The sequence below is a fragment of the Acanthisitta chloris genome, unplaced genomic scaffold (assembly GCF_000695815.1).
Source record: "Acanthisitta chloris isolate BGI_N310 unplaced genomic scaffold, ASM69581v1 scaffold5889, whole genome shotgun sequence".
Classification (NCBI taxonomy): domain Eukaryota; kingdom Metazoa; phylum Chordata; class Aves; order Passeriformes; family Acanthisittidae; genus Acanthisitta; species Acanthisitta chloris.
This window is the reverse complement of record NW_008689676.1, coordinates 3,312-17,836: the sequence shown is the minus strand read 5'-3', so window position 1 is coordinate 17,836 and position 14,525 is coordinate 3,312. Positions and strand designations below refer to the sequence as shown.

The window sequence follows — 14,525 nt, the reverse complement described above, 5'->3', positions numbered from 1 at the left end:
GGAGAGTGAAATCAACAAACCATCATACTCCAGCAGCAATCTAGTGACCCTTCTTGATTTTCTAGAAAAATCAAAATACTCCTCAGGCTAGCCCAGTTTTGTTTCATGTGAACTTATGTAACCTGAGCTTATTTAAGAGAAACATACTCTGATCTTCCATTGCTGAAGGCCAACGCATTCAAACCACACAAGGTTTACAGATTTGTGTCAATAGTGTGAACGGAGTTGTAAAGTAAGATTGGATGGGCCATTACTAAAGATTTTTTTATTCAAGTAGTGGTATTCTGTCAAGATTCTAAAAAGACCACTCATAACAAGAATACCTGCTTTAGGACTTCTTTAGATTCTTGTTTTCCAGGACTTAATTTCTTAGTGTCAGTCTCTGCACGTTCTTCCTCGTCTTTAACTGGAGATCCCCCAAGTGCATGTAACGGGCTAGAACGTATCCCTTGTGCACTACTGCCCACTGGGGTTCTTTTTACTGGAAAGGTGGTGCTGAGCTTTGGGAGAAAATCCAAACCCACCAGGCAGGATGGCAAATCCAGACCTGAAATGAAAAGGGAAAGATGAAACACACAGGTCAATAAACAAACACACACACCGAATCTACCCACCATGAAAATGCCTGCACACCCCCACAAAACCAATTAACAACAGCAAAAAAATCACTAAAAAACACACCCCATAAAAACTAAATCCTTAAATCCAACTTATGCTGTCACCATGATTATGAAAGTAATAAGACATGAAAAGCCTCTTGTATATCACTATAAATTGCATAAAGGTAAAAAAAAATAAAATCACTTTAGGACCATACTCTTGATTTCCTGCTACCATATTGTGTCTTAGCACCTCAGTGTGTCAAGACAGTTTCCAGAAAAGTTCATTTGTTTCAGTGTCTGCTTTCATTGGGGTTTTTACAATAGTATGATAAAATTAGCAAGGGAAAACTAGCATAGACCTCCAAAGGTGTATCACTGGCATATGCTTACCATTTCCTTTTCCCTGAGGATCTTCAGCCATTTTATTTGCAATAAGATCTGCAAAATATCAGAACACAGACAAATAAAGTGTTTATTAAATGAAACCAACATCGATATTTGTATCATTGCATCGAGTTCACAATCAAAGACAAATTAAAATATCACGTTGGTACAGCAGTCAATAACGCACAAGTGGTGAAATGTCAGGCTATATGCAGATGGATGATGCTTTACAGATTTCAGTATTAGCAACTTACCATCTCTGACTGGAGAAAATACATCTCCTAAACTACTTCGACTCATATCTTCAAGACTATTTAACTCAGCACTTTTCCCATGGTCTATTTCTTTAGACAGAATGACATCCAAGCTGCAACTATGCGGAAAACCTTAAAAGGACAGGAAGATTCAGTTAGTAATTGACCTGTTAAAAAAAACCCAACATGTTATGCCTAAACAATCTCACAGCAATCAGGATGCCTGCTAAGTCCAGCAAGCACTTTAGAACCTTCTACAGGTGCCAGTTAGAGGGTCAACTTTAACCTCATTTGGGCTGTCAACAAAGGTGAATATAACTAAAAGCTAAGGTATTCATTAACAAAAGATACAGTGGGATTCCTTTCCTCTTTTTAGAAAGGAGTGTTGTCAAATTGGAGCATTTTCAGAGAAATCTACAGGATGGATGCAGCAATTGTATGGTGGATGAGGTGAAATGAAAACTAGTGACTGTACCTTCTGCTACCACATTCAGGTGATGGAAATTTAAATTTGTTCTTCAAGAAGAAAAATTTGCTGCACTGGGGCCATTAAGCATTTTAAGGGAAATTCCATGAAACATCTGTTTTAAAGCTTACCTAATGTTAGGATATTCTCTGCTTATTCCTAATATTAGGAAATCAAATTGGAGTTACAACTGCAGACAAAAAACCAAACTTGTTCCTAGACCTTTCCTCACTCTACCCTCAAGCCCTATCCCTGACTCAATCCAGGGAAAAGAACGTTGGGTTTTGTACGCATAGTACCAAGGACAGTTCTCTGAAGAATGGAATCATATATCGAGTCCAAAAAAACTCAGTAATTATTCAAACTACAATTTTTGGATGAGGAATACATGGAGAAGTGAATTGAACTGCTCAGACAACCACCTAAATAACACTCACAATTCAGTATGTCTGAAAACCACATCAGGAGTCCAAGCAAGCCATTATTCCACCCTCAATGAACTGCTAACTCAAAAACTGTCGAGATTTGGAATTTAATATCCAGGCACAAAGCATTAGTGCTGTGCAATACATAAATAAACCTCTTAAAAATAAATCACCTGTACATACAAAAGCTTTACTTTTTGCCAACTTTAATTAAAAAGGAAAAAAAAAACTAACATAGAAAAAACCCACCACTCTTCATGAATGCTGTAACTACTTCTCTGTGTGGGACTATACTCGTTCAAGTGATCCAAATGTGACTGCATGGTGACTGTAATTCACCACAACCCTTTGTGACCAACCTGTGAGCCTGTTGCTCACCCATTGCTTAGTGTGTTTGTCCAGTTTTATGCTGGACATTTTGTCCAGAGGGATACAAGAGAGAGGGTATCGAGAACTTTACTGAAATCTAAAAAGATTACATCAGCTGATTCCCCTCGATCAACTAGGTGGGCTACCTCGCCATAAAAGGAAATGAAGTTTGACAAGCAGGACTTTCTCCTCATGGATCCATGCTGGCTGTGTCCAGTGACTGTGTTATCTTTCAGGTGTTCTGCGATACCTCCCAGGATAATCTTTTCCGTGATCTTACCAGGTACAGAAGTGAGGCTAACAGACCTGTAAGTTACTAGGGTCACCCTTCCTGCCCTTTTTGAAAATCAGGACAACATTATCCAGCTTCCAGTCAAGCAGCACCTCTCCAAATTCCCAAGACCATTGAAAAAGCATCAAGAGAGGCCTTGCAATGACATCAGCCAACTCCTTAAGCATTCTTGGATGAATCCCATCACACTCCATAGATTGGCATGGGTCCAGCTGGAGCAGCAGCTCCCTCACAGCATCAGGCAACTGAGAGTATAATGTTCTCACAGCTATTCTCCTCCAGCTCAGAGCGCTGGGGCCCCCTAGGCCCACCATCAGTGTTGAAGACAAAGGTGAAGAAACATAAAAGATCTTTGCCTTGTCTATGTCCCTGCTGAGGGCCCCTATGAGGTGCCCATCCTCATCCTGTAATGGGCTGATGTAATTTCTACAATGCCTTTTGCCATTAATGTACTTACAGAAATTCTTTATGTTGTGTCCCCCCCACAGTACTGCCCAGCTTCAGCTCCAGTTGAGCTTTGGCCACATGGATTTTTCTCCCTGCAGTGGTGAGCTGCATCTCTGCATTCCTCCCATGTCACCTGACCCTGCTTCCACTGGGTATACACCATCCTTTTATGTCTCACTCCAAAAAAAGGATCACATTTTCCACTCTTTCAGATGTGTCAGTTGTGACACATACATAGAACTGCACTTGCTAGTTAAGTAAGTACTTGGCATACTGAGTCAAACTAGAAGTTCAGTATCAACCCGTGCCAGAATCTAGAGGATCTACATGGAAAAAGCATAAACATAAAATAGGGCAAAATATGTTTTGTGCATTTTTATCCATGCACAGTAATCTAAACATAGCAAAGTACCTAAACTGGAGAACAGTTGTTACATAGAGTTTATGGGAAGCCAGCTCAAAGTACACCCAAATTTCTCAGCACATTCTGGCTTCATTTATAGTTCTGTACTTTAAAAATACCTGTGACAAAAAGCCTCAGACCATTTACAAGCTAGATGAACACTTTTTTTTTGCTTACATATGCTATCAGATCACTTTACTGAATGCTCCTTTAATTCTCCAAAGCTACATCTGATAATCAGGGTCTAGAAAAATTTCCACAGAAATGCAGTTTCTGGTCTCTCTGATTTTTAAGTTTAAAGACTTCTGTATTCAGAGGTCTTTACTTCAAAAGTGAAGTTTAAGGAAAACTATTTGGTTTACTTTGGTAAGCCCTTATTTTCTTAAAACATCTATTTATTACGCATGGTCCTGTTTAAGGGGTTAAGAGCCATTACATCTTCAAATAAAGACAATAAATTGTGTATTTTAACTGAATTAAATTTTCCACACTGTTCAGTAATGTTGATTAGCAACACTTCTTGCATGCATAGGAAGCATTCTATTTCACCTCATACTTCACTGCATACCCAAGGGAGGTCATTAATACACATCTCTATGGACTGCAGTGGCTTATTGCCTAATCACTGTCACTAAATTTATTTCTCCTTACTTAAAAAGGGAGGGGGGAAAGTGCTGTTGCATTAATATGGATTGAGGATTTTATTTGTCAAGAATCAAACTCACGGTGTTACTGATTTGATCATATTTTCAGACCTCTTGAATTAAATAAATTTTACAAGTACATTTCACACAATGGCAGAATTTTAGAATGCTCAGAATTTCTTATAAAGAACTTGTTAATTTCAGAGGCATAAATAGCAAGTACAGTTATACAACTAATCATACTTGCAACTATATTTAACATCTTTCCTACCATGTGATACTGGAATCATGCCTCACAAAAGTACAGTTCAGTTCTCACTTGGGGTTTTCAGCTAGGGTTTTGGTTTTTTCCTGTGTTTTGTTTGGCTGGGGTTTCTTTTAGGTAAGATCTGTTACTCCTATTTATTAAAGAATTACTGACCATTAGATCTGCATTTCATGCAGACACTGCATCAGAAACTACATTAGGTACATAAAGATAACCTACAGGAAGTCAGAATGCAAGACATAATCCCACAGTATCACCACAGAGTTTTCTCCTTTAAAGTGTAAATACATACTTCTACTTCAAGTCCAAAATTTTAGACTTCATGTATCTTAAGCTTGTATCAGGACCCAATTCACTTCTTACAGTCTCATAGTATGCATAATGCAGTAGGGGAGGGAAAAGAAGGTGCAGATGTGCATGCACATAGACACCGTACTTAAAAACAAATACCCTCCCTCACTGAAATTTTTATATACTGCAATGGTCAAATATTCCTTTCATCTTCTCCATTATGCCAAAAATTATTATAAGAATAGGAAGAAGACACTACCTGTTTTCTCCTGAAGAATCTCTCCTCCTTTATTCTCATTTGGCAAAGTAAGAAGAGAGGAAACTGTTGCTGATGCTTGAGAGGCAATATTTTTGATGCCAGTATTTTGAATTCCTCCAAGATTACTATTGCCTTTGACTTCTCCTCTTTTGGATACAGGTTTATTTGAAGAACCTGTGAGATTGGACTGAAGAAAAAAAATAGATCCAATTAAGAGAAGTTATTATTCCTTCAGGTAAAAGTAAAAATATAAGCCAATATACTTGGTTTCAGAACACCTGAAAAATTCAGTTCAAGTTACAAAGGTTGCCTAGGAGATATGCCTTTATAAATATAAAAAAGGTATCTTAATGTAACTTCAAAGAACATGGGAAACATCTGTGTTATTATATAAATACTGTGAGGACCTGCATCAGAATAGCAACAGAACTTAAGGTAACAATGGAGCGACCAGGCACGAGCCAATTTTTACCTTAGGTTTAGACATAGGAAAAGAGATTACATGGCAGTATAACCACCCAGGAAATATAAGACTAAGTTCCACTCATTTTTACACTGAGGCTAGAACTGAGGGCAATGTCACATTACAAATGGCACTAAAATGACACTTAAGACTGAGCAGTTTTGTTGGCATCTATAATGCTTAGAAAGTGAATGCTAACCTGTTTTTTAGAACTTAAACTTATGCACTGCTTTCATTAATCTGAATTTTAGCAATGAGAAAGAAAGCTCTTTTTCACCTTGGAGGAAGTACTACTGAACTGAACACGTATGCATTTCACATAGCCTTTGTGAGCAATAACTGTTTTCACTGGTGATGTCAGTTGTCTTAAATCATACTGGTAGATTTTTCCCCGGGAACATCCTATAGCCAAAGTAGTACCATCAGGCATGAAGTCTACTGTTGTCAGAGGAAGATCAGTTGCTATTGTTGTCAGTAACCTTCAAATAGGAGAAATGACAGGATAAAGAAGCTTGTAGAATTCACAAGTTAGACTTTTCAACACAGAGTATATAAATATATATACCTCAAAGCTTTCATAACTCAGCTACAGGTCAGTAGTTCCACTTCTCCAGCACCAAGAAAATTCAGTGAAATATCTTACAGCATAGTAGTTTAGACTTACGCTACATACATCCTTTAGCTTCACAAGCCTATCAGCTCTAACCTTCCCACAACTCTAGGAAGAACTTCAGGTCCTAGTTTGCATCCTTCTATTACACCCCTCCAAACTACAAACAGACTCCTGATTTTATTCAGCTGGAGTGAAAGCACAACTCACACTAGAATCAAAGTCCCATGAAACCACTTGCCATCCTACCCTCTTACTACACAGTTCCATCACCTATGTCCCATACTTCCTGCTTTTTCAGCCAATATACTCCCATATTTAAGGCTCACTATCTCAGCAGCTGTGTGCACCAACCACAGTTATATCTTGCATCTGGAACTAGAAAAGCAGGCAAGCTAAGCTCAAGTGGCTGAAGGGCCTCACAGGCTGTACTGCTCCTCACAGAAGTTAACTCCTCTCTATCAACAAGAAAAACTCATACATAAGCACTTGGGAGTGGTTACTCACATGTAGGATCTCAGTTCCCACATGCTTTGCTTTTACTTGTCTGTTTCTTTTTTAAATAAAAAAACAAATTGGACTATGGGACAGGTTCTCCAGCAGTGCTATGCCAACCACTTCAAGCATTCTGAATGTGGGCTGAATGTCTCATGTCATAGTTAGACATGCTTTTTCAGTTTATAAAACCCAAATAAGGATTCTTCTAAAATCACAAGGTCTTTAATATACTCACTTTTTACTTAGGGTGTCATAGAGAATAATTCTTTTGTCCAAGCCTACAGTTACAAGCAGCAGCTTATTGACTGGAGAAAAGCAAATTTCTGAAGCTGGTGCTTTATGAGTATTGTCAAAATTATGATATGGTTTCTGGCTATGTACATCCCACAGAGTCACGTTTCCACTGTCAGAAACACTGCCCAGCAAGGATTTCTTAAAGGATGAATATTTCAAGTGTCGAATAGACTGTAAAACAGACATAAAAAAATGCATTGTAATACCAATATTAAACACCATATTAAATTATTTTCTAAACACACAAACAGATTAGGAATACAAAGTTAAAGAAGTTTACAAAGACTTCCACTCTGAAATATGAATAGTAGAACTGGAAAAATTCATTTTGCATTACAATGCTATTTTTGCTATGGGGGGCAAACTGGGGTTTTTTACCATTATGGGGTACCATAGGAGCTGACCAGCAAATGAAGGACAACAAAAAAAAACCCTGGAACTTCTAGAAAAGTTTCTTACTTTTGCAGCAAGTATCATGCCTTCATACAAAAAACCCCACAGCACATCTAAAATTAATGGAGTGAAAAGGTACATTATTTCACTGACTGGTCTCCTGCCAATAATGTTAAACTTAATTCCCCTTCACTGATTTTAAGTACTTGGATATAAGCCAATTTGGTAAGACAGACTCCAGAGTTAAGCAAGTACGTAGGTCCTGCAGAAGAACAGACCTCATCCTGAGGACAAGGACCACAGAAGAGGTTTATCACATGTGGCCTTGCTATCACAGAACCACATAATACGGAATAATACTAAATTACAATACTCAATTTCCCAATTGATTTTACTTATGGCCCATCTGCACCAATTCACTCCTGTGACCGCAATGCCCTTACACTTAAACTGCTTCCTAACTCCCCACTGCTGCTTTCCCCTGTTTTAATGAACAGCAATCTCACCTTCCTTCAGGCTTTATTTTGCTATAAACAGTAAGTGAGAGAGTCCCCCAAGACTGTTTATTTCAGTACCATCACAGTCTTCTCACAGCTCTCCCAGTTTAAACCTTTCTTGAACATGGACAACCAAAATCTTACAGGGTCCTCAAAATATTCTGTGACTGCTTTGGCAAAGGCAGTAACACTTCCTCCATTAACCATATCCTAGATAGCATTTTTCTTTTGCAATCCAGTCTGTTTTGGCTCCTCCTCAAAGTCCTTATTTCCCCTGGGAATTTTCAAATCCTGCTCTATTAAGAAAAGCTTCAGTAAGAAATGTGAGAATAAGTGACCTTACTTCTACTCTCTCACAGTTGTTCTCATGTCTATTATTTCAGTCATTTTTGGATACTGACACAATCCTCTCTTTTATGGGCAATACCTTCCAACTCTTTCATTATAGCTCTGCTTAGAATCACAGAATTGTTAAGGTCAGAAAAGATCTCAAAGATGATAGAGTCCAACCCTTAACTCAACAATGCCATATTCACCACTAAACCATATCCCTAAGTCCCACACCTACATGTTTTCCAAATGCTTCCAACAATGATGATTCCACCACTTCCCTGAGCAGCCTGTTCCAATGCCTGACCACCAGTGAAGAATTTTTTTCTAAGATCCAATTTACACTTTCCCTGGCACAACTTGAGGCCATTTTCTCTTGTCCTATTGCTTGTTACCTGGGAGAAGAAACCAACCCCCACCTTGCTGGTACCTTCTTTCAGGTAGCTGCAGGGAGCAATAAGGTCCCTCCTGAACATCCTTTTCTCCAGGCTCAACACCCCAGCTGGCTCAGCCACTCCTCATAAGACCTGTACTCCAAACCTGCTTTGCTGCCCTTACTTCTACTATCATAAGCAATGCTGAAAATACTAAAGATTAGATACTGAAAGAAAATATTTGTTTGGTTTATCAATATAACCAATTTCTTACCCATCCTCTAATATTTTCTCACAAGGTACTGAATCAAGTACTTTATTCAAGTCCAGTCAAATAAGAGCTGTTATACTTTATTTGGCTGAAAACGCCCTCTAAAAGCTATTGTATTATTCTATCATGGTGCTCCACAATCCTATTTCTCTCTTAAACTTCATTTTAATGAAGATATGTGTTGGTTCATATGCTTCCAGCATAATTTCTAGCACTTGTATTGCATGTCTTGCTGGAAACCTAATTGCCTCAAACTGCTTTAAAGAGGTGGCACCTTCAACTGCATATTGAAATAGGACTGAATATGACTGTTCAGCATTAATATGGTCCTCTACTGGACACAATGGAAACACTTCTATCATAATTTTTCAGTTTATTTATATTAAAAAAGCATTGAGAGATTCAGGAATAACAGCTTCAATTACATTGTGACCTACATGTGGAACATTCCTGTCCCTAAGTTTTCTCAATTCTTCATCTCCAAATACATTCCTCACTGCCCTGGCATCTACACATGCTCCATTTTCTCTCTCCTCTGTCCTTCCACCCACCAAGATTACTCTCTTCTAGTTCTCCCCAAGCCTCCCTTGCTATCCTACCAAAGTCTGCCACTTCCTTTTCTCCTTTATCCTTTTAATCTCACAGGTCCAGGCAAGTTCTCCATTCTCTTTCGTACATTCCCCATATTACCACTGCTCCCCACTTTTAGCTTTAAAAGCCAAAGACTATTTCACTATATGGTGCGACCAGAACCCATCACACTTCTTTACAAATCAGCCAGCTGTTCAAACAACTAAACTAAATCCCGTTGCTAGGAGAATAGCACCAGGCAGTGAAGACTTGAACAAACAATGTTTCGAAACAAACCTTAATTCATCCTCACAACAGCAAGTTGATAAGAATCTGGTAGTCAAAATGAATGCCAACAGCAAAGACAAATCATGGGATCTGCAAACAACTCTGTGCAAGAACTCAAGTCTAATAAAGCACAAAGGTGTTTCTAAATCAAAATCAATTAATAGAATATAGGCCAATACTCCTACGAAAAGAAAACTGCTTGAAGTCACAGAATTCACTGCAACCTTGGGCTAGTCTACTACTTGTAGCGTCTACACAATATGAGAAATTAGCTGGCAAGGAAACTACATTCCATCATGCTGAAGCAAACACAGACAAGCTAAAATTTATAAGGTTGGTTTGACCTCACATTCCTCAATTCTAAAAAAAGTTACTAGGCAGTGATGACCCTTCCTAAGCCACACAGCTAGTGCCAGGATCAAACAGGACAATACACTGTTTATCTAGCCAAGTTGACTCTTAAGGAAATCAGGTCCCAAAGCCATAAAACAAGTAAAGGCTTTTTAAATTTAACAGAATTACACAAGTCTTCAGATATTTGCTCACTGCACAATTAATCCTGCAATTCTCTACAAGTACTGATTAAAGCCCAAAACAATAATAAAGCTATTTTTGCACATAAAAGTGAAGACTATTTTTAGGATAGAAGATGAAACACTGGGACATTTAACCAGCTAACCCAAAAAACATAAAATTATAGCTCAATTCCATTTGAAATTAAGGCTGCAATCAAATAACTGCTCTCCTTAAGAAAACATTATAGAACCTTTAGAATGTGAATGGGAGCTCTGTGTTTGCAATTACTTTAGCACTTCAAATAGCTTTACCCATCTAAAAGGTCACTCAGCTTTGCAGTAGGTCTCTTGATTTCATCTGCCAAAATAGTTATTCATGGCATACCTACTCCACTTTTTGCTGAAAAGAATTGAATATATCAAACAGGTTGATGTAATTTCCTCATTTTCCAATTAACTAGCAGCATAGCCCCCAATCTGGATGTTCACCTCAGCTGCATAATCTGCCACAGACTTCCCATGCAGCTCCTGCTTCACATCCACATTCTTCATAAGAACATAACAATCAAATCAGAAAAATGAACTGACTATAGAGATGGATTTTTAAGATCAAACCAAGTATGAAGTACAATTTTGCTTCAATATAAGTACGAGACTGGTGATAGATCAAAGACACTGTGGCACCTAAGAGCAGAGACAGTTCACCTTTAACAGAGATTTTTCAACAGAAAGTGTACCATAATTCCCAAGATGCTATGAGGTTGTTAGAGATTTTTCACCAAGTTATATTGTTCATGCTAGACAGCAGAAAAAAATCATTTGACACTCTATCTGCAATTGAGGACTGAAAAAACTGCTGCAGTAACAGAGAAGGAGTAAGTCACAACTTCAGTATTCCATGCAACATTAAAGGTCAAGTTTAGGACCAAAGCAATAGTTCTGCAACCCCTAGGTAGCTCCTACCTCTGTAAAAATGATTCAGTAAAATAGAAAAGAATGCCTAGAACACAAACACATGGCTGCCCATAAGACAACATTCACATTAAGAACACACACTGGAATTTCCAATGGGACAACACAGCTCATATACTACTGCAAAAGCACTTCTCATCAAGGGAATTGCCCTTGTAATACCCACTAATTCTTTGAATATCTTTTGAGTCTGCAGAAAGGAACTGCAGTGGCAAACCCTACCAAGGTCCTTAAGTAGTACACATGCTTTGTGCTTGTTTTTTTGCACAGTCTTCCTTCAAACTAGCTCCCCCAAATCTTAACTAAACACCTAAGTAGGCAAGATAAAATCTCATTGCTTTTCTCTTTGAGCAGCTGTGCAATTTTAATCTCCAGATTAAATAAATTATTTCCAAACACAGGCTTATATTCACCCCCATTGTACAGATGGCTCCATGAATCTGATTACTTTGAATAAATCATAACCCAGGCTATATGTTCTTTGTCCTTGGCAACAATATACACTGAATCATGCATTTAAGTCCTGCTCTGGTTTGTAAAGCCAACCTGTTTTGATCAGTTCTAAGATGTCTACAAGTTTGTTCTTGAGGAAGAGGTGTCTACAAAGTAAAATCTGCTATAACCTGTATAGAAGTAAAGGTCCTTGAGGAATTCGTGCTTCAATGTTACCTATTGTTTAAGGCTAGAATGCACACAACAGTTTGCTTTTTCCCTTCTGTAAGTGCACTCTTAAAAATTAAAAGCAAACGGAGTAACAAAAGCTCTTGATACATACTTTTCTAAAGACTGTGAATTAGAAAGGAACTTAACAGAGAGAGCTTACCTGTTGGCTGCCATAACCAAAAGGAGTACTTGATAAATTGGTAGTAACACTGTGTAGGATAATTTCACCACTCAAAGATCCAGAAGCGATGTAGCTATCGTTGAAATTACATGCAATACACGTGACTTCACCTTTATGATCCTGCAGGGAAGGGAGGTTAGAGGGACACAGTTAAAGGCATTCAGGATAACCAAATTCCTTCCTAATCTGTGCTTTTGCAGAAAAACTTCAGCTAGATGAGGTGTTTTTTTCTGACCATTTGCAACATTCAAAAACATTATGTAAGAGCTGTTATGGATTATCACAGAAAACAGCAGCAGAACATGCTGAGGATCAGTCATTATACTTTACCCACCATCTGACTGTTTTCAGAAGATGATTTTAACAAATTAGCTGTAATTATATACAACATTCTAATAGGGCAACCACAGAGACATCTACCACAGGTGTTATTAATGTCATTTTAGAAGTAAAGTCTCCCAGAAACCAATGATATTTGAATATACTTTCTGTTAATCTGATGTACTACTGCAACTTCCCCTTCTGTCACTTTTGGTATTAATACACACATTTACCAACCAACTTTTCTGTATAGTCAGTGACAACGAAGATACTGTGTTTAATGAATATATAGGGGAAGACAACCCAAAAATTAGGAAAAGATATTTGAAGCACTGTATAAGCTACCTAGCAATTATATTTCAAACTGTAACACTGAAAGCCCAAGAAAAAAGAATAAATCAAAGCTGAAGTTTTATGGCCTCTGTAACAGTGGTGCTAAATGAGGGCAAATAATCTACTGAAGACATCATGGAAAGATACTGGACCATCCTAAGTTTTGTGCATCATCAAAAGGTTTTAGAGAATTCATCTTAGATCAGTTAGAAGACAAGCATCTCTCAGTTTGGCATAACATTAGTTCTACTACAATATTCTACAAATACCAAAGTGTTTCCTCATTTGATGTAGCAGAAACAGCAATTTACTGGAATGCAGCCCTTGGAAAAAAAAATTCCCCATCAAAGAATATCAATAAACATTTGCAAAGTAGGAAGTATATTCTGAAAATTTAAACATGTATTATTATAGAATTGTACTCTGAAGACATCAAGTTACATATCCTTGTTAAATTTGCTATTTACAGCACATAAAGAACACAAACTTGAACAAGACCCAGATGTGTGCTAGCTCCTATCTGTGACCTTCATCCTACAGACATATTTCTTAGGAAAATACATTTTTTACAGTTGGCAGCAAAACCTGGAAACAGGAAAGTTACAGCTCTTCCTCAGCAAAACTTACCTTAAGGCTACGGTAAACCTTCCTGGATTTCAAATCCCAGATATTAACCGTGCTATCAAGGCCTCCACTCACGACATATGAAAAACTAGAATTCGAATCCACAGATGTTTGTTTTGCCTGAAGGAGAAGGAGGGGGGAGTATGTTAAAGATAACTAAGGGATTTATTCTAATTACTTAAAAGCATATTGAGGTGTGTTTTCATTTTCATCAGCACAACTACTCCCACTGACAGACAGAACTATTAGTACTCTACAGTCATTTCCCATCGAAAGGCATTTTAAATCCAGTCAGTTTGGACAGACCTTTAATATACTTTAAGATCTAAATATATCAATTAATCAGCTCTCAAATGCTCACATTTTCCCATACCCATTTCAAATTTTCAGCACCTCTCTCAAGATGCATTTTCCTTTTAAATTAGAGTGCAATCACAGTCTTTTCTTCAAGTACTGAGTTTTTTTTAAAAAAATCCCAAGTCAAGGAAAAAAACTCCTTAGCAGAAAATCAAAAAGTTTTCTATGTCACGTACTTCACATTCCCTAAACATTACAGAGAATATTATAGCAACAAACCTCCTAATTCAGTTAAGTGATTCTTTTAAAAATAATCACTGAAGCACCAGCTTTTGAAAAAAATGCCAATCTTAATGATAGACTCACATCGAGGACAAATTATTATTCAGTTCCATCACACTGAAAATTCACTTTTAAGTTCTCAATATTTGAGGGAAGAGAAAACAAGTCCATCTAATTATTAACATGGAAAAATTGGAAGTGATTGCACTAGTTAGAGATCAGATTTAGTGAGATCTCCAATACAAGCATTTCACTTTTAAAAGTGTTTGCTTCAGCAACCTAAAACCATGATTGGAACACCTTTTCAGAAAATTTCCAGTCCAAATTAGCATTACAACAGCTGTCCAAGGAGAATAATTAGAATGGTTTAGAACACTAACAAGTCGCTCAAAGTAGCCATGTCAAGAGACTCCTAAAACCAAGTGCAGCTTTTTATAGTGCCACACTTCCATTTAACAGCGAAAAAAAAAAAAAAAAGCCTGGACCATAACACAAGTTCTCCCGTTTCCTGCGTTTCCAGAAGCTAACACATGTACCCTCCAAGGACAATCTCTACATAGGCTCTTGTTTTTCAAGGCACAATTCACAGGCATGTTTGAAACTGACAAACCAAGTCAGAAAATCAAGTTCCAACTTGAGCTCTGT

The 14,525-nt window shown here is 37.7% G+C and overlaps 1 protein-coding gene across 1 annotated transcript in view; it reads right to left on the bottom strand.

Annotated features, from left to right (window-relative positions):
- Window positions 1-14,525, bottom strand: part of NEDD1 (neural precursor cell expressed, developmentally down-regulated 1) — a 21,056-nt gene that overhangs the window by 4,119 nt on the left and 2,412 nt on the right. The window contains exons 3-10 of the mRNA XM_009081501.1: window positions 13,305-13,421; window positions 12,003-12,143; window positions 6,911-7,140; window positions 5,845-6,046; window positions 5,105-5,291; window positions 1,241-1,372; window positions 993-1,040; window positions 324-547 (exon numbers count right to left, since the gene is read on the bottom strand). Of these exons, the coding sequence (XP_009079749.1) occupies window positions 324-547; window positions 993-1,040; window positions 1,241-1,372; window positions 5,105-5,291; window positions 5,845-6,046; window positions 6,911-7,140; window positions 12,003-12,143; window positions 13,305-13,421 (1,281 nt within the window). The remainder of the gene's footprint in view (window positions 1-323; window positions 548-992; window positions 1,041-1,240; window positions 1,373-5,104; window positions 5,292-5,844; window positions 6,047-6,910; window positions 7,141-12,002; window positions 12,144-13,304; window positions 13,422-14,525) is intronic.